Genomic DNA, 24230 nt, shown 5'->3' on the forward strand with positions numbered 1-24230 from the left:
ATGTCACAACAGAAAAGAATTTTTAAAAAATGCAAATGTTTTCTTGATTATGATGATTAAAAAAATAAATCAAACGTCAGCATTACAGTACCATTTTGACCCTGTACGGGTCTTTTGTAGGGTCTTGACTATATTGGTCTTCATATATCAAAATTTATATCTTTCAGCTATTGTTAGTGTTTATATTCAAAGTATACCCATCAAAAGTCAAAGTATAAAGAAAATATGAGGCGTTTTAATTCATGTTATAGTTATATGTAAATAACACTGTGAAAAGCCCTTGCTGATTTTCTTTTCCATTTGTTCACCCCAGATATTATATACCATCAAAAAAAAAATCACAGTGATCTTTCGTACAAACTTTCTTGCATGACAACATAAACATCGTTGAGAATGTTATAATGACTCCAGTGTTGTTTAGCAATTTCTTTGCTTACTCATAGATGATGAGTAGGATAAATACATACAGATGTATTCATTTGTATTCCAGTATGTGTCTACAGTCATAAATGTTGACTTCCGATGATTTACTGAGCTTTCTCAGGCTTTTTAACTTTTTTGTGTAGACATGTTTCTGCACTCTTACAAAAGGGTCTGGTGTCTGCTGCCCACCTTGCACCGTGCCTTCCAGTTTGAAGCTCTTGGGTTTTTTAGTTTTGTGAATGAATGTTCATTGGGGTTACAAACTGCTGTCAGCCAGTGGTTTTGCTCAGCTTGTGGTCAATAGAACACAGTAAAGCAACTTTGTTTTTATCTCTTAAAATAAACTTTGTATGTATAAGACAGTAAAATGAGGGAAAATAAATGTAGTAAACGAACATTAACATTCATTCATAATTTTTTGTTAATGAAAACCATTCTACCCATGTCTAATTTTTTTTAGACAAGGAGATTTCTTTTGTATTTTAAAAAAATAGAATTGAGAAGCTTTGCAGTTAATGTTACCTGTGCCAAGCTCTGTGACTTCCAATAAATGTTAGCTTTCTATAATGTTTTGAACAGTATTTCTCAAATAGTGGTGTGGTGTTTTCAGAGACAGAGTAACAGCTTCAGTGTTCTTCAGATGTATCTCTAGCAAGTTGAGACACAGGGACAAGCTGAAGATAAAATACTAAAATATATGTTAAATCCATTTCCTGTATATTAATATGAATTTGAAAAATAGTTTTAAACAGTGCATCTCATTTTATAAACATTTATGTTAATATTGCTGCCTAACAGAGTTTGGGCAGCTCTAGTGATCTCTGGAAGCATTTTCCAAGAGTTCGATTTCTTGGCAAACACAAAAGAAAAATTATGAACACATTCTAGTATTTTCACAAAATCATCCATCTGTTGGTGAGTACTCGACAAACTAAAATGCTTTTGTAATTGAATGGGAAACCAATGGGAAACCAAGGGAGTCTTTAGGTAAGGTGGACCTGCTGACCTCAGGTCATGTCAACGGGCCTGGTGTGTTTGCACACAGTTTCTGATATGGGATACAGCCCTATTTGAAACGTAATAGTACTACAGTACGTACTTTTGGTTTTCCATATTCACTTTAGCTAGTTTAAATGAGACCCTGAGGTGAAAGTTTAAAAAGTACCAAATGTCCCAGAGGCTGTTGTGTTCTCCTTAAAGCTGATTTGCTTGTCCGTAAGGCCGTAGCAATGCTCAGAAGGCAGCCTCTCCCTTCTGCTTCCCACAGCCCCTCCATTCTGGTGGTGTGTAACCACAGCCTGCACGTTGTTCCTTTGCTCCGTCACCTCATGTGAATTCTGAAGAGTTGCTGGAATACCCCGTTCTCGCCTTCTCTGGCAGTGCCAGGGCAGAGAACCTTCGGTCTTGGTGTGGTATTCCTGCTCCGATTAATTTGCTTACGGTTCTCTCTAGATGAGCTGCCACGTGGAGTTTATTTCTGAGATTGCTGCCAATGAAGGATGGTAGCTGTGCGTGCGTCTGGGATGGGTCAGCACGTGGGGCACTGCAATGCGAAAAGCAAAACCAAAAGCTTATTTTTCCAGAAGGAACTACTGAGGACTTTTAAATAAAGTGGGGATCATGAAAAATGTGAACCCCCAGGTTAATACTTGTTAGATGCTTTGGTTTTCTTTTGGTTGTGGTTTGTTGGGGGTTTTTTTTGTTTCTTTTTTACTTCAGCGTCTTTAAGAGCAGTTGCTGGAAGTGGCGATTGCCCTGAAACCATCGGAATTGGAGACGTTCAACTCCGTTTCCTTTGTGTTGTGGTGCTTTGGGTTACAGGATATATGTGCATTTTTCTCATCTAACAGAGCAAAATAACAGTTGTTTTTCATTGTGTCTTGTAGATTTTGGTGGAGCAACGTATAATAATGAGCGGCGACCTTACGGCTTTTGGTTTCCACCTGAGCAGCACTCAGAAGAGGAAATAAGAAGACAAAGGCTTCGGAGGTTTGAGAGACGATGAAACCGGCAGGTGTTGATGTAAATTGTAAAGTGCTATTCAGAGTTACCAAAATATTTGCAGATTTATTTGTAATCTGTAACTGCAAGGTTTATTTGTAATATTTTTCCAGGTTTTTTACAACTAGTCGCAAAACTGCAGAGGCTTTTGTGAGTTCAGGATCAAAATTGGAACTTGCATAAAAAGTGTGAGATAGGAATCAAAATGTGATCTTTGGCACTCTCCATCTTAATGCACCTTAAATATGGAAGAAGACTGATGGTTTTGCCAAACTCTTTTTTCTGAAGTTCTTTTGTGTAGCTTCAGGAATTCCTTGGCTTTTTGACTGCTGGTATTCTCAGACAACAGGTTTTCTTCATCCAATGCAGATGAAAAAAACATTACTCTTTTTTTTTATATACAATTGTAAAACTATGCAATTTTTCCTTAGAAAATTGTCTCTGTGATGAGCAGCTGTTTTTGGGATGTGAAGTGTCACTTGAAAAGATTGCTTTGATGACAACAGCTCCATCATGAGAGTCTGGGCTTAAGCCGTCTTGCAGACTGGGTGAAAAATAGTCGCAGGTATCCTTGCCCTGAGGAGTTCTTTAATAAAGCCTTTAGTCTTGCAGTCTTCCTTAAAATACGCTCTTCTGCTGAGAGCTTGTATGTGATAAAAATGAGCTGTAACTACTTATTGTTTCCTAAAGCCTTTCTTAATATTTATATTTCAAATAAAAAAAAAACGCTTCCCTTTAGAGCTGAAATAATTTGTAAAGAGTTTTATGGAAAGGAAGGTGGATATACCATATGAAGAATGTATTTATTAATTTACACTTTTTCAGAGTGCCTTTTTTTCCTTTTTTAAGAAAGCTTGGAAATTGTACATATTGGTTATTTTTCTATAAATGCAGTAGCCATAGAATAAAACAGCAGATACTTTTATAGTAGGCTAACTTTTCTATGCTCACTAAAAATAAGCATCAAAAAACTGCATACAGTTCACATATTTTTCTCAGTAGGTAATAATTAGATGTAAATGAGGAGGGAGTAGAATTGGTTCCTCAGAGTAATCTTTTAATGCACTAGGCAAAAGTTTCAGTGTAATTTACTGTGTTAATCTCTGTTATTTTAATTATTAAAACCACTGGATTATCCACTAGTCAGGTGAAAAAAGATACTTCAGTAAAATCAAAAGCATGATTATAATTTTAAAAGCACTTGTTTTTGTAAAGTGAGGTTAGAAATACTTGCCATTAAACATTCACAAAAATTGTCAGTACTAATAATTGTTCAGCTGTTTTGACTTCTTTGTACACGAAATCAAAATAAATATTTTTTTACACTTAAAACTGTTTGCTTTCCATCATAGTGATTAATAAGGCCTACATTTTAAATTAGAGCTGCCACCACATTGTTAGAAATGAAGACTTGTGATACCAAGGGAGCAGGTTAATTATGTTGGGACTAATTTTGTTTCTTTTGAATTTGCTGGAAGTTTTGGGATTGGATTAATGGAAAGTTCCGGTGCTTACGTATTTTGGAAAGTTTATTAACGGAATGATTCCTTAGTAGGATTTTTACCATTAAGAAACCCCCTCAGCTCAGGTTTCAGAGCAGCGGTGATGGTGGATGTGAGCCGCAGATGAATTCCTGCCACGGGATCTGTTGCACTTTATCTCTTCAGCGGCAAAAATTAAGGGCAATCTACACAGACGAGGGTTCCACGTTGCGTGTTTTCTGGCACTGTTTAGTGCCTGACTGACTCTATGTAAAGTAAGGATTTTTTTAAGAAAAAGTAGTTTTGTATAAAATATTTAAGATCTGAAGTTTGATTCCTTTGTCGCAGGAGCTGTGATTTCTTGTGAATTTTTGGTACTTCCTCTAAACTCTGTGATCAGGTACCATGTAAGAAATTCCACCCCCTTAATTAATCCTAATCAGCAGACTTGTTAACAGACACATCCTTGAAATTAAACGGTTGAATGTCCTAACATGTTACTGCTAATAAATAGGGGTTTCTCGCAGTCCAGAATTAAAATGCGGTGAAAGAACACCGCGTTTAACTTTTAAAATTCTTCTCTTCTGTCTTGTCTTTAAGCCCAGGCAAATGATATATTCTTGTGTATGTATGGATTTTTCCCCGGCAGTACCGCTGCTATGGGGGGAAAATGCCCTTTAAAATCCTGGGAAAACAGTACTCCTAGGTGTTCCACGCCAGAGCGGGAGAGACTGTGCTAGGTGGTGAGTGTAGGTGGAACGAGTGTTCTCAACACAGGCTGAAAGCGAGATCAAAACCTCTCCTGCCCCCCCTACAATGACAGGCTGGTGCCCGGGGAAGCGTTCAGGTGGGGAGAGCACGTGGCTCTGCTCTGTGGCTCCCCTCAGAGAAGTCGTCCTGCCTCAAGCTTTGGTTTCCACGGTCACCTTTCAAACAAGCTTTGCTCGCGTGTTTGCTGAAAATAAAAGCTGGAATTTTTCGTTTTTTAAAAAGTTTGACTAATGCCACCTTGTTCACACATACCTTAAAATCCCTCCGAGAACTCTGCTGGTATAAACGGTGTAGTAGGAGACAGTGAAGGGACCGACTGCTTCCAGAAGTTCTTCCTTGGAGTTCTTCGGTTTGGTTTTGTTTGAAAGTGAAGGGAGAATTTAACTCTCCCATTGTTAGATCGAATATGTTCATACCGCATATATGCAGCTAAGGAAAAAAAGAGCCTAAATATTGGCTCATTAAATTAAAGATATATATACAAAAGTCCACGGAAAGATGGTGTGTCTGGGGAGAGAAGGAAATTCTTTATTAAAACAGAATTTGCAGGAGACTATTTTGATTGAGCTGAAGTAAGTCCCAGTTTTGATAGCGCTTATGCTAAAAAAGCAGAAAAGAGCGCATACGTGATACTGGTAAAGTTTTTATATCAACAGTCTTTATGGCAGATGTTTTTGTCTTTGTTTTTATATTTGAATACAAATTCAAAGGAGCTTAAATTGCAGGCGATAAAGCAAAGGAGCTGTGAGCGTTGTTAGTCCAAGGTGGCCAAACGAAGGCGAAATGACTTGCCTTTTCTCCTGTGTAATAATTACATGATCAGAAATGCCTGCAGGACAAAAGTGACTTTTTGTTATCCACTGCCCTCTTTAATTATGATACCCATCTATGCTAAGTGTATGTACTCTTAAATATAAGAGCAAAGGGCTGCTGAGCCTTGAAACCGCCTGCTTGTATCTTGACCGGGGAGCTCAGTAGGTGTGTGCCGTTACAATGCCTGAAGACGGCACAGCAAATTGGGGTGACGCTTGAACAAACGGCTTGAAGAACGGTTCAGGTGCAGCCACCTTTTCCATTGTTGGGACGTGTTGGGAACGGGCATTGCAGTTCGTTTTCTCGTCTGATTCTGCAGCTGGTGAACTAGAACATTTTTTCTTGAGCGCTGAATGACTGAGTGTGAATCCAAAAAGATTGGACCCAGCAAAATCCAGCAAAAGAGCTGCCTCACAGATGCTCGTATCCATGTGCTGTGCCTGCTCGAAGGAGCCTGCAGACATGACGGGCCCAATCACTTTATGGTTTTATTACAAGATACTAATTGTTTCCTATTTCTTACCAGACTTCAGAGGGCAAGGAAATATTAACAGTTCTCGGTGTTCAGTTGTAGAACTGTTTCTAAAGGGCTGTCATGCTTTCTGAAGGGTCTAAATCTGGTTAATAAATACTGATATCTATTTACTTGTTCAGGAGCTGTGAAAATGGGAAAAAGAGGTTGCCATACAAAATTAATATGATTTTTTGTTTATATGATGTGTGCTCGGAACAGTAAAGCAATTGGGTTACTAAAGGAGAAGATTGAGGATACATGTGATAGCAGTCTTCTGCTGCATGAGAACAGTGATAAATTCATCTCTCTTTGTCCATTGACAAGAAGAAATTGGGCTAATTTGCAGCATAACGAATGTAAGCAAAGGATTTCTAACCATGTAGATCGTGAACTTTTCCTTACCCATATAACAAGGAACGGCTCCTAAATCTGTACAATGTTAATGACTAAGGAATGTCCTGTTTGCTGACTTTTTAAAATCATATTTTAAACTAAGTATATATGTACTCAGTTGCGCATCTGAGAAGGCTATTGTGTATTCTTTTGCCCAGTTAACAGGTGGATCATAGTGTTGGTAAAGAGAAAAACTCAGCCTTAATGTTAACACTGTAGCTCAGCTGGTTTTCATCAGATTTTTTTCATTCCCATTAGTACAAAATATAATTCAGCAACTTCTGAGAAAAGCTTTAAAATATCTGGTGTGCAAGGGTCAAACCTCCTGTTTTCATTTTCTCCAACATTTTGAAAAAAAATAGAGCTTAGGTCAGAGTGGCCCTTATTTTGGAAAGCTTTGCTGTTCAAAACAGCACTTAAGTACGTGCTTCTGTAAACACATGGGGTTTCCTTGGGGGGGGCCAGGGCCGTGACGGGTACGGGGACACTGCGGGTGTCTGTTGGAGGAATCAAGGTAATTGTTCTGCTGCTGTTTAGAGCTGAGGCTTCCAATCGTATTAAAAATACATCATTCCTTCCTGTTCCACTGCTACGTGCGTCTACAGACCTGAAATCCGGAATGAGCAGTTAGCTTATACAGATGTATTTTCAGTTGGGTTCTGTAGGTGAACTGAGTAGGACAGAGGGTAAGTGACCGGGGATGTATTTCATTGGGCAGGTGCTGTAGCGATAGAACGTTTAGGCAGGATGCTTCAAATCTCCGTTTCTGCACATCATCATCATCGGGAGGCACACGTTGGGTGTGCACAGACGCAACCTGTCTGTGTATGGCCAAAAGTCCTGTAACGCCAGTACCATTTAGTGCGTGGATTTCACTTTTTGCGTGCATCTTAAATATTTAAGCACAACAAAATGAAAATATTTGGAAACAACAATTTGCTTTAGAGTTTTGTAAATACGGTATGCAGAATCTAACAAACTACAGTTGCAACCGCCTCCGAGTGGCCATTTCTAATACAGTTTTCTTCAATTCCCATCAGAATTTGTTTTCTGCCTCTGAGACAGTTTAATCTCCACTTTAATGAAAACACCTCTGTCTTCATTATGCTAAATTGGGTAAGAAGGAGCATCTGTCTGCAACAGGAGTGGTATTTGCAATCAGTGCGTGGAAGACTCAATTCTGAAGACGACCTCACTTTTCTGTGTAGTGAGCCTTTGTTTTACCAAAGCGGAACATGACGTCGGTCTGGGGCTCGAGTGCTTCATTCCAAATCTTTCTATAAACTGCTGGGGGTAACACACAGTGGTCGTTCTCCGCTTGGCAGCTGGCTCTCCTTAGGAGAGTTCATTAGCGTGGTCCTTACTATGTGTGTTTCTTTAGAAATCGGTTGGAATTTTCTCTCCTGCGTTTCGCACTTCTGCTTCACTGAATCTGTGGAAGACATTAAAATATGTGGAATTTCAAATGCCGTGAAGATCAAGCCTGTCATCTTTGGAGGAGTGGGTGAGCACTGTGTGGTCAAGCATGGGGTGAGATTTGCGATGAGGTGGCGGTAGATGCTGAAGGTGCTCCACATGGAGGAACCATGTTTGTTTAATGCATTCATGCTAGAACAATAAATGTGGAATTGTTTTTTACTTTACACTTACAAAATATCACCTCCAATTGGACTTCCAGTACCTTCTGGAACATCTGGATGAAATGACTAGACGAGGGGAAAGCTGTTGAGTGTGAATATGGAGCAGGATCTGTTTGAATGCTGATGGTGATTTTTTCCTCCACCTGGCCGGTTTGCCAGCTGGGTAAGGTGGGTGGAAATTCCACAGCTGCTTTTGTTGTTTGGTTGGTTTAAAATGCAGATTTCTGAAATCGGATCCAGTCATGACACATATCCCCACTTTGATGAAGCAGTTGCTTCACCTGCTGGAAAGTTTTTGCCACAGTCATTGTCAGAAAAGTTTATTGCTCGAGTGCGGGCAGCTCAGCTCTGCCCTTGCCTGCCGGCTCCTCTCCACGGCTGGCTTCGGAGCCATCCTTTTTCTCGCAAACACCCGTTCCCCATTACAAATCTTCCTCATGGTTTTGAATGGCTTTTTTTTTTTTTTTTTGTTGCCCAGACAGTTCTAATGCACGTAAAGTGTTAGAACAGAAGTCCTCATATCTGCAGCCTTTTTCTATGTACGGTGTCCGGAATTAAATGACAAGTTACTGAAGGATTGTTTGCAAGACCTGAAAAGGCCAGGCTTCAGTCTGGGATGTCAGTGTAAAGTGATGTTATTTACAGCAGTCTCCATGTGGAACACTAGAAAGTTCCCCAGATGGATATGGTTTGTGAAGTTAAATTCCCTGACTTGGGTCGGTTCAGCCCACAACAGCACTTGCTAAGTGATGTCTCTGTCTATAGCTCAACCCACGAGTTTTCTTACTCCTTTTCCTCCTGTTTTCTCTCCTGTCCCCTCTCCCGCGTGGGGCGAGGGAAGCAGCTGGGTAGGTGCTCGCTGCCGGCCAGGGCCACCTCACCACAGGGCTCCAAGAGCTCCCAGGCGCGTGATGCTGCTGGTGTGACGGCGGGTGACAAGCAGGGGACTTGGAGCAGCAGCTCTGGCCCACGGCAGGTGCGCTTCTCTCGCAGGAAGCTGCAAGTTTGGGTCTGCTCGCAGGCGCCCAGCTAAACCTCTCTGTCTGGGGTTTAAGCATCTTTTCTCTTAATCTCATTCTGATTCCTGTTTTTAGCATGTGAATTGTGGACTTCAGAAATTCTGTTGTACACAAACGAATTTAAAGTACACTTCAGAAATACCATTTTCTCAAAACAGCACTATTGTGATAAAATGAGCGATAGCCATTTTTGCTATCTGGTTCTTGCTAGACAGTTTTGCTTCAGTCTCCTGTTTGACATCCTCTGTATACACCAAAAGATGAAATTCAGCTCAAAAGACATTTTCAGTATTAGGCCTGTGCACCTCTTTCTTTTTCTTATGAAAAACAGCAAATGAAGCAAAAATGACCACATTTCTTAACAGTGGATGAGGGTTCAGTGCTTGGGCACCATTTTTCTTCCATTTTCCCAGAAATCCTGATGGGGAGAGAGAAGAACCTGACAACTGCCCTGAGGATTTGCTTGGAGTTAGAGCCAGGCACCTTCCCTGCTTCCCAGGCGTGCCGGTGCCACGGACTGCGAGGCTGATGGGTGAGCAAGTCCCCTCGCTGTAAATCAGGGGGTCCAAATTAAATTCCAGGGCGGTTTACCCCAAATGGCTCTAATTCCAATGACCTCCGGGGGTAGCCAGCATAATCTCGTGTGTCGCTGTTAGTATCCTGCCTGCTGATTAGGGTAAAATTCAGTTCTTTACCGGGCCTACGCAAGACCCAAAGCTGTTGCATGCAATAGTAAGGGTAACGGGGACTATAAGGACTAGCACAAGGCCACTGCCCTTAGCGGTGTTTTAACTTTTGTGAACACTTGCAACTATGCCTTTTCAACATAATTTCATAATTAGGTCCCATATGAATAATTTACCAATTATTTTCTGCTGGTAGTCACTGGATACACAACTGCAGAATTAAAGCATATGCTGCTTTATGCCTTGGTCTGTCTTACTCGCTTTAGAATATTAAGTAATTTATCTGCAATTTCATTTTGAATTAGTACAATATTTCTGACAAATGCCTTACAGAGTCAGCTAAGCATGAAACAGGAATTTACGCACCCAGCAGACAGTCTATCAGTGGCAGCTTAAAAATACATCTCTTATTCAAATGTAACTGGCACAGGTGCAAAATCTTTGCATCAAAATAATAGGAAAAACATGACTGTTCTGCATGACGTTTTTAAATCAAACAAGAGCAAGATGGTAAAGTGCCATGAAACGCCTCATTTAGTTTATCAGGTATTTTTTTGTTAATTCTCGCAGATGGTTTTATGATTTTACTGTGTACTTGTTCAAGTTAGATGAGCACAGATTCAGTTCCAAAATCCCATTTTATTCCATGTTATTTATCTTTGTCTTATTATGACAAAGCTTGCAATAACATCGTGTATAGGGATTTCTTTATTATTTACCCAAGTGCAGTTAGTACCAAGAGCTCCGCTGTGAATACTTGCAGCAGGGTGACTGCCCTTCTCCAGAGCGTGTCTAACCTGGAAAGGGGCTGCAGCTGAGTACCGAGGAGCTGGGGAGTACTGCTGGGAAAAGCTCCTGAGACCTTAATGTTGAATTACCTAAATCCGCTGTGGGAATGGGAGCATCACCTGAGGAAGTGGGGTATTTGTCTGCTACTTTGAACATAAGCTGAAGCTACTAGCCCGTTGTGGTTTTACTGGTGGCCTTTTTGGAAATAAGAGTTTGCGCACCTCAAAGAATAGGTGACTGAGGCACGGTCCTCCCCTTCACATGCCGCTTTCTTCTTACAGGACTAAGCTCTGAAGCCACTCACCACCTTGGAGAGTCACGATGTTGGTTTTTACTTCAAACTGGAAAGCCTGCGGGATGCTGTCTCACCTGTGTCTGGGATGCTGTCTGAAGCAGGAGGGGATTACGTTCTTTCCTACAGTCCAACGGCAGGGATTAGTGCCTCCTCCAACGCCCGTGTGGCTCACCAGATGTGAAGCGTGCAGCTGGGATCACTGAAGAGTGAACTGAGCTGTGCCCTGTCCCAGTGGGCCACGAGGACCAAGGGGAATGTTCCCTGAGACAGCTGGGGACTGGGACATGCCTCAAGGGGGCTCATGACCCCTTCCCAGGTGAAAGAGCAGGAGGGTCAGTTGCCCACCGTGTAGGCAGAGCAGATCAGCAAGCTTTGGCTGGTTTTGTCAGAAGGAAGTTGCACAGACTGATGTATTTACACTTGAATGGACTTACCCTCCGACTATTTTATTTTCCTCTGGCTGAGACTGGAATGTTTGCCTTTCCTGCTCTTTGAGTTTGTGTATCCAACTCTTAAATTGGCTGATCAGGCTGCTATACTCGTGATGGCTTCAGAGGGAGTTCTCTTTGAATTAGGACTCTTGGATGTGGATCTCGGTTTCCTTGAAAATCTTTTTGCTGGGGGCACTTCTCTTAGTGAACGCAAATTGAAATTAGAAGCTGTGGGAAAAATATTTTATTCCATTCTAGTAAAAGGTAGTTTATTTAAGTGGTAAAAGGAGCATTTGTGACCCTCCTGCACATGATGAATTCTCCATTTGCAATCTGTGGTTTCAGTAGTTTCACCATAATTCAAATACGCATTTAAATAGTTCTGGTTTTATCGCCGAACGAAGGAGGTATAGATGTGTTTAACTTTTTCAAAAGGTGATTAGTGCTTTAGCTTATAAACATTTTAACAGTCAACACTTTAAATATAAAAAGCATCTCTAGAGCTATGATTCCATAAGGATCTTGAAGGTGACGGTTCTTTTTTGTTTTTTGATGGTTTACAAAAAAAGAAGCAAAAAATGAACATCTATTAGCTTCGAGTTTAGGCAATTGTCCTAACACTACTTATATTCATCACTCAGATAAGTTCACCCATTTTATCACCATGCTACTATTTCTTTTCAGTTAATATTAGAAACTGCTTTGTTTCTTCAGCTACTTGGAGTTTAATAATTTAATTTAACTGCTCTTAGAAATTAATTGTGAATATAAATACAGCTTTTTAAGGATTCGTTATCTCAGCTAATTTTATTTTCTTACATAATCTGCTGTTAAATGGATTTGTAGCTTTTTCTTGCTTATGAAAGCCCAATTAACAGTTCTTTGGCAGTTTGGTTCAGTGCTGCAATGGTAAAAGACTTTGATTTTTGTTGTTTTTATTATGGGGTTTTTTAACAATTACATTTTCTCCTTCCCTCAGAAACAGCGCATGCAGGTTTGTTTAGCTTGGGGAATTCAGCTATAGGGCTTTAAGACATTTTTATGTTCTCCCATCTGTATCTATAAGGATAAATATTTATAATACGCCATATAAACGCTCATACTCTTTCTGTTGTCAGTGTCATTTCTAAGAGAAAATCCATTGTCTTGCACAACATGTATGGTTTCCTTGGTATTCCCGACTTGATTCAACCCTCCAAGCTCACCTTGTTACCTGTATGTTATTGCAGCGGACTCCAGCGTGACCAAGTTTCATTTCTTTTGAATTAAGTCGTTTGCTACCTGTAGCTGTGTGTACATGGCTGGGGGAGGCTTAACAGATCCTTCATCTTTCAGTCTTACATATCCATATAAAGAAAAAGAACAGTGCTGCACGCTTTCAAATGTATTCCAAAATTAAGTACTGTTTAAACCTTTGGTGTGTCGTTCATCCTTATGCAAGTCTCACTCTAGCTGTTCATTTTGTTTCGCTTCTTAGCCATGTCTCAGACATACCTGGCATCTACTGATTTTTTTCCTCTGCTCTTGTCCTTCTTTAAGAGTTCCTGACAGAGGGGCTGATGCAAACTGCAATTCAGGCATCACTGTTGTTAGCCAGAAACTGTATTCATTAGCAAAAAACTGACATGTTCCCCGCTGACCCTGGCATTCAATGAATGGTGCTGATCTGAAGTCTTCTAGGCAACTTCCAGGTGACATTAGAGACTGTCCACCACCCTGATCACCAGATCCAGTGTGCTGGAAAGAACAATGAAAGAACTTGATAGCTGTGCATGAAAAATAGGTAAATTACATTAATCTGTCTTTTTCTGACTTTATTTGCTTTTAACTGCATTATTTTTGGTGATCTTAAACTGGAGTAAATGCCCTTTGCTGGAGAAAATCTTAATTTGCTCTGTAATGAGTTAATCTCAAAAGTCTAGAGCCAGCTCACTTAATTTTCTGGTATTTATCAAACTGAAAGAAAGAGTAATCCAGGTGGATTCTAAATGATAGCTGTTATCTACACTAGTGCAAATGTAACTAGAGCACAGTATTAAAAAGACCTGGATCTCTAATTCTGAACAGTGTCTTTGTATATGAAAATCCCATTTTTTATTAAAGACAAACAAGCAAAATCTTTGTAATTTTAAGAAATGTGTAGCTTAAGGCTGTGACTTTAGTGTATATATAGCTACAGCCAGGCTCTGCACTTTGGAACCAACACTTGTCTTGTTTCTTTTTGTGACTTTTCCTTTTCAATGTTTAATATCTAATGACATTAGATACTTTACTTCTCAGAGCTAAATATCTTTGAACCTTTAGCACACAGAAGTTGTATGAAAGAAACTTATATATATGATCGCGTGCCCAGAGTCTTACCATCAAAAAAGAATATCCTATCCAAAGACTTCTCCAGTTCACTGGGCAGGGGGGAATTGACTGATCTTGGCTGTGAACTGCCACCGCTTGGGCTGGGGCCTCACACACAGCACATCTGCTTATATATGGCTGTATTTCTTCTTCAGAGAGTGGTGTCATCGGTAGAGGAGCGGCACTCGACAACCAGTAAGACTTATCATTTCGACTGGCATAGTAACAAACTTGGTTGATGTTACAGTAAGCAAAGGGCATGGTGTTAAACACTGGAAGACAAGATCCTGCCAGACCTGAAAATAAGAATAAATGACGAAAATTACTCCACCTCTTTCTAGGTAAGCTGAAAATAGTATTCTGGTCAATGTCGCTGCAATACTATGTATCTTAACAGGAGTTAGGTAATTCACGGATTTTAAACCTCCCAGGCTCTTTACCAAAATAGCTAGTTATATTGAAAACAGAAACTTTTTTTAACCATAAGTATCTTCCTTTGGCCAATAATCTTTGTGTCACAACCCAGTATTTAAACATGATGTAGTTTGTCACTATGGGAAACAGTTATGATAACAAATTTCTTAGCTGTGCCAACAGTGAAAAATAAATTAGGCAAGAGGTGGCAGCTGGTTTAAAAGGAGATTAGCTATTTACAAACTCATTAGGAGCCGTGAGAAACCAAATGCCAGAGCTGATAAATAGAAAATTTTTGTAAAGTATGACAAGCCGTTGCTACCAGTGCATTAAGCTGAAATCTCAGCAGCTGTTCTGTTGCCTACCAGAAAGGTTTCAGAATCTCAAAGTGAAATAAAAGGATTGAGGGATTTTGCAGAGCCAGTCCTGCAAAATTCTCATCAGGCAGACATCAGTGGGAATTAAGAAGGGACTAGTGCATACTTCAGCATACTTCAGAGGTGAAATTCTTCTCCCAGAAGTGAGTTTCATGATGACCTATTTATTTAACAATAACAATCACTGCACATGTGTTCTGCCTTGAACTTTGCGCATGACGTATTATTTCCATAATGACCCCAAACCCTAATGCCTTCTTTAAAGAAGACATGTGACATTCCTATACAGAAGCCAGTTTTGTTTATCACTGATACTGTTCTATTCCACTAATAACAAAGGATCTGGAACAGCCTGAGTAAGGAAAATGCCTGCAAAATGAACACACTGGTCACAGGGAACAAGGACTTTATTTTCTTTAAATCTTATTTTCAATGCTGTTATAAGGCATTCTGTTACCAACTGGCTCTCCTGGGGAATGCCAAATAGTGAAAACATTTCAAAACAACACTGCAGTACTAAAAATATATCTTTTTATTACTCTTTCAAGCACTTTTTTTTTTTTTTGTCAAGCTTATTAGGTCCTTGATCTTTCCTCCTGGGAGAGTTCTCTGCCTCTCATATAATAAGACAACAAAAATTTAGGAAATTTCTTCTATGCAAATTGCAGCCAATCAGTTTCTCAGGCTGCAAGTCAGCCGGCTTATTTAAACAGCTAATTTCAGTCAGAGTTGTAGAACGCTTAGAAGAAATTATCTAAGACACCAAAAGGAGACACACTTTGGGAGAAATGTCTTTTCAAAAAAACATTAGCGTCTGGCTCTCAAAAGCACACAATTCTGCTGTACATGTGATGCACAATTTTATTTATAAAGCTTATTTATACAATCCAACTTAGCCAGCTCTTTTCCCGAGCTGCCTTCACAGTAAAAAGGAGCAGATCCTCCAGGGAGTTAGTTCAGAGTGGCCAAATGAGATTCCTGATCTAGGAAAACCTCTCCAGTCATTTCAAAGGCAGCCCAAAATGATTAGCCAGGATGAGTGAAATAAACCACTCATCTCTCCAACTTCTATTCAAAATTAGTTAAAGGTAGAAATACTTTTTTCATTCAGAAACCCATTTTAAATGGGGCATATAATAGGGCAGCATAACCAAGCTCATTATGATCAGTGTAAATTAGTTTTGAGTCTGTAGAAAATAAGTAATCGATGACTCTATAGTGTGCTCCATTCGACTTGTCTTTCATTGTATAGATCGCACCATGTTAGACCTTAACTAGAGAGCAATTATGTACTACAATACATACCAAGATCCTGATTATGAGCTTTCTCTTGTCCTTCCAGGTACAGCAGACTATAGCCAGTCCATAATTTTGGCATCCCCTGTGGACAGAGTGGTTCTCTGTCTGACTGACTGTGAAGGACAAGCAAGAATCCACTCGCAGATCTAATATGGGGGCCTGGTGGTCCTGGGATACCAGTCTGGCCAGGTGGACCTTATACACAGGAGAAAAGGTAAAAGAAATATACAGGTTGTCGTGGGCAATAGAGACACCAGTAGATTCTTGTTACCCTCCTTCTGGGAGAGAAATGAACTAGGTTGCCACTGAATGCTTGACAGTTGGCTTCTCTATTGTGCCTCTGCCCTGTGCTGGATGGATTGAGAAATGAATGGAGGTGGGCAACGACTTCCCAGACTAACTCACTAGGATGACTTGTCTGGACTGAATTTGAATCCCTGCAGTAACTGTCGATGCCCTTTCCTCACACATGTATTAAAACATTAATTTATTAAACAGCAGTCACAGTTAAAATACAATTTTAATTACTCACAGACAGTCGCACCATTAGCCCTGACTGAGAAATGCGTACCTATTGATATATGGGTTTTAAGCATCTGTGGTTAATTGCCTTTCTGGTTAATAATGGATGCTGAGATAAATTTTCATTCAAATAGGTCTTTTTATGTGTTAGGAAATCAGTCACAAATGTCACTGGCAGGGCTTGAACAGTGAGGGGGAAAGAAGTGTCATGCTATCTCAAGCCAGAGGTGGGGGTATCCATGCGTGAATTGGGGGAGTAGAGAGAAAAGTTAGTCTATACATCATCTCACACATCTCTCCCCCAAAAGCCATGTTCCGTTCTTACCTTGTGGCCCAGCATATCCTTGCTCTCCTACATGCCCTTGGTCACCTGGTGGTCCAGGTGCCCCAGGTAAGCCATCTTGACCCGGCAGGCCGCATGACCCTTCTTCTCCTTTTCCTCCTAGATAAATACAAAGCATGCACTTTCCCTTCATATGGCTGCATTTAAAGGCTAGACATTGTGCAAACATATATATATACATACCAAGAAATGCCGCTTCAGGACAGAGAAGTGCAGAACTGCGTTCTGCTGGGAATTATGTTCACAACTTATTCTCCTTGTGGCCAGAGTGGTAGCTCAGAGGCATGACTTTAGAAACAGCAACTGCTGATAAGGTTTTATGTCCTCTCTACAGAACTTGCGTGATTTGCAGCTGAAATCAAACTACTAACAAATATTATCATGACAAGCCTCTTGCAGAACTGCCATCAGTATCTACACGGTGTAATGAGTTATAACTCATGCTATGGCAGGCCTTCATCTTTTAGGACCCAATTCACCAAAGTCTTTAAACCTGCACTGAACTTCCTGTGAAGTAATGCATGTATTGGAGTACTCGCAGAACAGGGAGGGACTGTAGAATTGGACTACATCCAGTGGGGAAGGGTAAAGATATTTTAGGCTCCTGATGGCCTGACCTTTTTATATTTCTCATATGTACGGGCATTTTTATACATTAGCAGATAATGAGGTGTGGCCATGACAGTAAAAGTTACGGCTCATATACAGGGCACAGATAGTGATGCTCCTGCTCACTGGCTGCTTTAAACATGATCTACGTTGAGCGAAGTTACACTTGTCAGGTATTATTGCACTCAGCAGTGTTTTTCCTCTTTTGGTAAAAAAACAGTTTTCAGATGAGTATGTTTCTCTAGCACCACAGTTGTTTCTCATTAATGGTGTGTGTTTCATTCCTTGCAAATTTTGCTACTTAACGTGCAGACTGAGTAATTCAGGGTTGTCCCACAACATTCAAAATTTCCTCATGCCACTTTTTACTAGATTCATTAAGAAAATCTAAACCAGTCAAAACAATTTACTTTAACAACTTAACAGCTTTTCAATGTTGGTTGCATGGTTATTTTGCCAAAGCTCAAGTACACTGAAGTTTTACTAATATGTATTGCTTTTGCCAGTAAAACCTCCAGTTTGCCTTCCAAGCCAGGAGAAAATTGGAATTCTGCTATCTTAATGAAAGGGAAAGCATTACTGTTTCTTTCATAAAACCAGTGTGAGTATGTATTATCATATCATCTGGTTTTACAGAAACTTTTTTAATGCTGTATATAATGGAAACACAGCAATTCAACCCCAGAAACACCTTACAGTTGGCAAATCAATTAACATATGTAAAACTAAATAGTTCACTGAAAATTACCTTGTGTTCACTTTCATGAGGGGAATGAGTACTGCAGTGTATCTCCTGGGAGAAAATCAGAGATTTTCTCGCTGGAGACATTGGATGTCTAGTGCAGCCACCACAACAAACTTCGGTTTCCCAAGTAGGAAATACCTAAAACCACACGAGGGATTCCACTATCTGAACTGAAGACACCACATTTAGACACAACCTAAACTGAAGCCACTACACAGAATTGCTACGCCATATTTATATGAAGATGGCCACTCTGTTGGAATCTTCAGTACAGCACCACCCGTGTTTTCTTTTTATCTATCAGAAGAATATTTCAGTCTTTCATAATTTCTTTTTAAGATCTCTTTGGCCATTTTTTTTGGTGGTAACTTTTGCATGTTCGAACAGATAAAAAGTGCTATTGTAGCCACCTCTCTGACTTCAGTGTCCTTTTGGGACTTTGGGTAGCAGAGCTTTGTGGTTCAATATTGCTAAATTTTAAAGCATGTATATTTTTAAGATCCTCTAAATATAACCTGTCTAAACCATAGGAGTGGTTTGAGGGATTGGTTTTTCATTTATTGGTAAAAAAGAAAAAATACCATTTGAAGAATTCTTTTCTCAACAGTGCATGATGCTTTTGCCCTCCCTGGCCTAGGAAAAGGGAATGCAGCGCAGGCAAGCTCAGTAGTCTGATTCAGCTATATTGATCTACCACCTCAACATTAACCAGCCCACTACATGTTTCTGGAGACTGTTAATAAGTATTTAAGGGGAAGAGATGAAGTAAAACATACAGAGAAGTAACACTCACATTTTGACCCTTTTCAATTTGTTGTCTAAATGGCTAAAATAGCCATCCAAGCTTTCAAAACACGAGCTTACCTTGGGGTCCAGGGTGGCCCATTGGCCCTGGTAATCCTACAGAGCCATCGTGTCCTCTTTGCCCTGCGTCCCCAGGAGGCCCTGGGATGGAAGGGCATGAATCATCTATTTTTCCTGGTTCACCAGGGTCACCTGGAATGTATAATAGGAAAGTAAATTAGACAGAAGATTGGTTAATAGTTCTCATGTGAAAAATCAACACACCTGTTAGCTGGTTTTGGTATTCAAGCGTATAAGTATTTTAAAAATCTTGAATTATTGAATCTCATTGCTTTTAATTTTGCTCTTAGTCCTTTAGCACAGCATTTAACAGCATGGCAAGCATGTGTTAGCAAGTATATACTAGCTGATATATTTCAAATATTTGGTGTACAGATTCTGTCCTAACGTGCCCTAAACTGATTTGAGTTAAAGCCTAAAGCCTATCCAACTTCAGCACAAACACCTTGGCACGTGTGAAGATTTATGGTACTGTGCCTATTCTGTGGCTGCAAAACCATCAATAAGCAGGACAAAGAAGCTAACCCACAATATCCATTTAAAATAATTATAAGAATAAAAAATAAAGAATGGCCTCATTTTATGTACTGAAAGTTACTGTGAGCTCTTGGCTATCTACATTTTGGAGCAAAATCAGAATCGGATCAATTTAGTCAGATTAAGAGTTCAGTGTTTGTAGTAATCCAGGGTTAGGATTCAAGCTTTCACTAAGTTTTTGGTTAGAAAGCATCTTGATTGACAACCAAAAACCAAAGAGATAATTTGAAACAAAAGTATTTTACAAGTCTAACTGACATCATAGGATGAGACTTGTCAATGTAGCATTATCATGATACTGGTCTGCTTGGGAGTGATAGCTATTTATGTGAAAAATCTATTAGAACTATGTTGTTGTAGCACTATCTACTACTCCTAGCAGCCAAGCCAAGAATACCTTCTAACAAAAGTGGAATGTATCTATACAGAAGGAACACCACATGAAAAGAACAATAATCAATAGTCATGAACTCACCTATGAAACCTGAAGGATGTGAAAAACGGAAAGCAGATTGCGGCCATTGTGGTGGAAGTGGAAACAAGTTTCAGGCATGTAAATTAAAGAATGGAATGAGAACCCAAGTCACTTATGTGAGGTGACATTAGAAACAAACACATAGTTCATAAATTTTTACACAACTCAAATGAGAAATCAATCAAGTCGGGTTTTTTCTGATATTGTTTACATTGTATGTATGCAAGTAGACATTGGTAAGATTATATATGAATAGAAAGATCATGGTTACAATTGAGTGACAATGAACAACGGGTTCGTATGTACCTGGGGGACCTTTGGGTCCAGGTTTTCCTTGAGAACCCTGGTCTCCTGGTTGTCCTATAGCACCAGGTGGACCCTGCGGGCCATGGACTCCCATAGGACCTGGAAGGAAAACAGTTGTGCAGTTACATGTGGTTGCGTTCTGAGAAGCTGAATACATAAATAAGATGAAGTCTTGGCTGCTTGAGTAACAAAAAATGCTTGTGACAGCTCAACTCTGTTCTCTCCCAGAAAGAATGCACATTTTCCTCTTCTCTCCCTGGTCTTGAACTGAATTAAAATTTATGACTTTTCTTTTTGTAGAGATTGGAAGGGATTGGTGTAGATAGGACTTCTGTACAGTGTGTGGAAGAAGCAGAGTATCTAGATTCCTGTTTTCAAACTAAAGAATCTGTTGAAAGCCCAAAGCTATTGGTATGGGGCAGATATGAGACACTATTAGTTCAAACGCATCTGCATCTTCCATAGTTTCTCAAGATCCCTGCAGAGAGGTCAAGGTTTGCTTTATCTGGCAGACTCAAAAGTTTTACTGCCTCATTTTCAGGTTGGTAGGGGAGTCTTCCAACATGTTGGAATCAGTACATGTGAATCTCTCTGTACTATGACTTTCTACCGCAGCCCTGTCTTATCTGTAGCTAACAGGGCAGAGCTATGAAACGCCCAGCCTACCCCTTCTGTCTGGCTCAGTCTCCAATGGCAATCCCCTGTGCACAAGACTCAGTTGCAGAGGGGTGGGCATAAGTGCATGTGGTAGTTAAAAATATCTCACATCATACCCTTCAGGCCTCTTCTTCCTTGGTTCCCTGGAAGACCTCTGGCTCCTTGTTGCCCTCGCTGCCCAGGATTACCTGGTGCCCCTCGAATACCAATATCGCCTGGATCTCCTCGCACAAAGACAGTCTCTCCAGGAGGACCAGGATTCCCAGGATGACCTATAGTAAAAGAACTTTATTTTTAATATATGCACAAAGTGTAAACATCTAAAAATAGCCATGTTCCATTGCTTTTGAGTTTTTTCTCTGGGACACAGGGCAACCCTTGCATGTCTTTGGAAACATTAGCATTAGCCTTTGTCCAAGGCATTGTAAGGAAGACAATAATAGGAATAGCTCCCAAAACTACGTAGATTTGTGCAAGCAAAAGGCAGCAAGTTAATGTTACATGCGTTGAGACACTGCTTCTCTATATTTATTATAGTGTTGCTTATGCTTGTGATCTCCGTCCCCTATTTCCCAATAGGAAGTAAGTCTTTGTACTGGGTAAGGAAGGGTTCAGATAAGACTTAATGTAGGGGGTCAGAACAACTTGAAAGAGCTGCATTTGAGGACCAGAATCCATAGGAATTGACTGGATCCCTTGGCAACCCCTGCTTGAAACAGAAGTGAGGTCTACGGAAATGCTTACAAAAGAGTTGCCAGCTTTAGCTTTCCCAGGGCTGGATTTAGATTGAAAAGCTTTTTGTGGGTTTACCAACAACGGCAGGCCTCTGGACAATGCGTTTTATCCTTCTTGCTAGGAAGAGAGGCCAGTAATCTTATTTCCATTTGCTTCTGTGGAAATTGAGATTTGTTGTAGCAGCAGGACTTGTACAGAATTATCACAAAGGCCAGAAAACTCAATCCGGAGATGTGTATTTTATCCTTGCTCTGGTGATCCTCTCCAGTGTTCACTTCTCTCTGTATTCACTTGAGGTATTGATTGGTTTCTTTGTCCCCTATGCACTTTTATATGTTATTCCAGCAACCCAGTGATTCTTAGTAGCCTCAGGGGCTTTTTTTTACATGATCAAATTTGGTATTTTTGGTTTTAATACCTCTGATGCCATCCAAACCAGGTGGTCCTTGATCACCTGGAGGACCAGGAGAAGCGCTATAAGGAGATTTTCCCATAGGTCCAGTGGGTCCAATAGGTCCTCTTCTACCTAAAAAAAAGGAAAGGAAAAAGAAATATGAGGGTTTTTTTAGATTACATAAATAAGTTACTAACTAAAAGAATGCTAACGTGAAGTCATGGAGGTAATGTATGCTCTCTCTTACATACTGAACATACCAATGATTAGGCTAATGAAGACATCTTAGAGAAGTGAAAATATTTGTTATCTTTTAAAATTTTTAATTCTTTCCATAAAATCTATTTAAACTGAAGAATTCATCATCACACATTGGCATATTGCCACAAATAGCGGTCTCCTGTATTCTAACAATGTGAGAAATGGTAAAAATGTAAGATGAGTGAGGACTATGAAATCATTCTGCCTGGGACAGGCCAAGTATTCACAGATTGTTCTCAGCAAAAGAGAGTTCAACCATGTCCTAAAAACCTCAGGGAACAAGATGAATTTACTAGCCTTAAACTTTTTTTTTTTTCCTAATTTTTAATCTGGATTTTTGATAATTTTTTTTTTAGTGCTCTTACATGTGACAGGCGGGAAGAGTTACAGGTTATCATCCTCAGAGTAACACTTTGGAATAGTCACAGCTTATTAGCATGCGTTGCACCCTGTTGCCTTCTCTTTTCTACAAAAAAACAAATCTAGTTTCTTCAGTCTTTTACTTGACCCCATCCTTATATTTACTCTCTAGTGAGTCCTCCCTAATTTCTCAAAGCTGAACACAGTATACCATGGGAAGCCTTGCCCGTCCTACGTCAAGCAGTGTAAATACATCTTGGAATGAAACTTTTTCTCTTTTTTCCTCAACAGCACCATTCTGTTGACTCCCACAGTTCATGAACTAGTAACTGAATTGAGAAAAATGACTGTGTCTTCATCTTAGAATAATTCACCTCTGCTATTTTTCTTCTGTGTGTTATGTGACACTGGCAAGTAGAGTTTGGTAGAGTAAAGCTAACGTCATTTCTAATCACAGAATTGCTAAGTCTTGAATGGGCCTCTGAAAACTTTTTAGTCCAACCCGCTCCTCAGAGCAGGGTCAGCTAGAGCAGGTTGACTAGGACTCTGTCTGAGTGGGTTTTGAGTATCTCCAAGAATAGACACTTAATAACTTAATAACCCTCACAGGAAAAACAAGCCTTTTCCTTAACATTTAAGTAGAATTTCCTGTATGCCAGTTTGTGCCCGTTGCCTCTTGTTCTATCACTGGATACCACTATGAAGAATCTGTCTCCATGTCCTTCCCATCAGGTACTTATACACATTGATAAAATCCCCCTTGAGCCTTCTCTTCTGGAGGCTAAGCAAATCCCACTCCCTCAGCCTCTCCTCATGTAACAGGCACTCCAATCTCTTAACCTTCTTAGGGGCCCTTCCTCAAACACTTGCTTTTTCCTATTTTTATGCAATTCCTATATCACCAAAGCTCTTAAATAATCACAGCAATCTTGTGACACAGTTCCATCTTGCATTTACATCAGATTTACTATATTTCCGTGACTACCAGATCTCCTGCACTCTTTTTCTTTAGGAATTTCTTCCCAAGAGGCAACTCCACCTAGCAGTTCCCTGAGTCTGTCCAAGTCCATTATTTTCTATTCTTATTCTTTCTCTCCTGTAACATACTGTAAAATACTGGGGTCTCTGTATCTACTCAGGAAACATCAGCATGTTATTGCAATAGAACTGTTTTTAGGGAGGGAATCTTCTGGGTATGTATTAACGTTCATACTAACCAGGGGAAGAGCCTGTATGAGCTTCATTTCAACTCTTCAGGGCACCACTAAGGAGAAAAACCCTTTCTTACCTGGGAATCCTGGGAATCCCCTTTCTCCAGGGGAACCTGGAATAGAAATACCAGGCCATCCAGGTTCACCTCTGTCTCCTTTTGGTCCAAGTTCTCCTGGGTATCCTGGGGGCCCTGTTTCACTTTGACCTTTATAGGAAAACAATTATGTACATAAAGCTTACAGTGAATACAAATACAGATGTGCAGAATAGAAATACCAGCTGCAGATGTTCCTCCTTGCAAGGGTTGCCTAGTGCTATTTTTCTGGTTCTCTCTTGGAAGCTGGATAGAGTTTTGTTGAATCTGGCCCTAATTCATCTCTTTCAAAGAAAGTAATCTCTTTGCTTTAATGCTTTTCTTCAGGGGTTATTTTATATGGTGTCATTATTGTCTGTAACTTGAAATGTAAACTGATTGCATGATCCTAAATTTAATTTTCTATCGGCATAAGTTT

At 40.0% G+C, this 24230-nt stretch overlaps 2 protein-coding genes and 1 long non-coding RNA gene across 7 annotated transcripts in view; 2 read left to right on the plus strand and 1 right to left on the minus strand.

Moving 5' to 3' along the window:
* The window catches only part of RHBDD1 (rhomboid domain containing 1), a 46546-nt gene extending 42790 nt beyond the window's left edge, over nucleotides 1-3756 (plus strand). For 4 of the 5 annotated variants that reach the window (XM_054205268.1, XM_054205267.1, XM_054205266.1 and 1 more), the window contains one exon: nucleotides 2310-3756. In XM_054205268.1, coding sequence (XP_054061243.1) covers nucleotides 2310-2428 — 119 coding nt within the window. In that variant the 3' untranslated portion in view covers nucleotides 2429-3756. The remainder of the gene's footprint in view (nucleotides 1-2309) is intronic. The other variant, XR_008466974.1, reaches the window with a different exon arrangement.
* A 6716-nt stretch (nucleotides 3757-10472) lies between these two features.
* The window catches only part of COL4A4 (collagen type IV alpha 4 chain), a 75728-nt gene continuing 61970 nt past the window's right edge, over nucleotides 10473-24230 (minus strand). Inside the window, exons 39-48 of the mRNA XM_054205271.1 lie at nucleotides 23795-23923; nucleotides 21910-22017; nucleotides 20873-21028; nucleotides 20100-20198; nucleotides 19794-19802; nucleotides 18782-18913; nucleotides 16546-16662; nucleotides 15705-15893; nucleotides 13618-13904; nucleotides 10473-12993 (exon numbers count right to left, since the gene is read on the minus strand). Coding sequence (XP_054061246.1) covers nucleotides 12730-12993; nucleotides 13618-13904; nucleotides 15705-15893; nucleotides 16546-16662; nucleotides 18782-18913; nucleotides 19794-19802; nucleotides 20100-20198; nucleotides 20873-21028; nucleotides 21910-22017; nucleotides 23795-23923 — 1490 coding nt within the window. The 3' untranslated portion in view covers nucleotides 10473-12729. The remainder of the gene's footprint in view (nucleotides 12994-13617; nucleotides 13905-15704; nucleotides 15894-16545; nucleotides 16663-18781; nucleotides 18914-19793; nucleotides 19803-20099; nucleotides 20199-20872; nucleotides 21029-21909; nucleotides 22018-23794; nucleotides 23924-24230) is intronic.
* LOC128911041 (uncharacterized) lies at nucleotides 12946-15879 on the plus strand. The gene is made up of 3 exons (XR_008466980.1): nucleotides 12946-13039; nucleotides 13764-13949; nucleotides 15742-15879. It is a non-coding gene; the product is annotated as an uncharacterized LOC128911041 (long non-coding RNA).

This window comes from Rissa tridactyla, chromosome 6, assembly GCF_028500815.1.
Source record: "Rissa tridactyla isolate bRisTri1 chromosome 6, bRisTri1.patW.cur.20221130, whole genome shotgun sequence".
Classification (NCBI taxonomy): domain Eukaryota; kingdom Metazoa; phylum Chordata; class Aves; order Charadriiformes; family Laridae; genus Rissa; species Rissa tridactyla.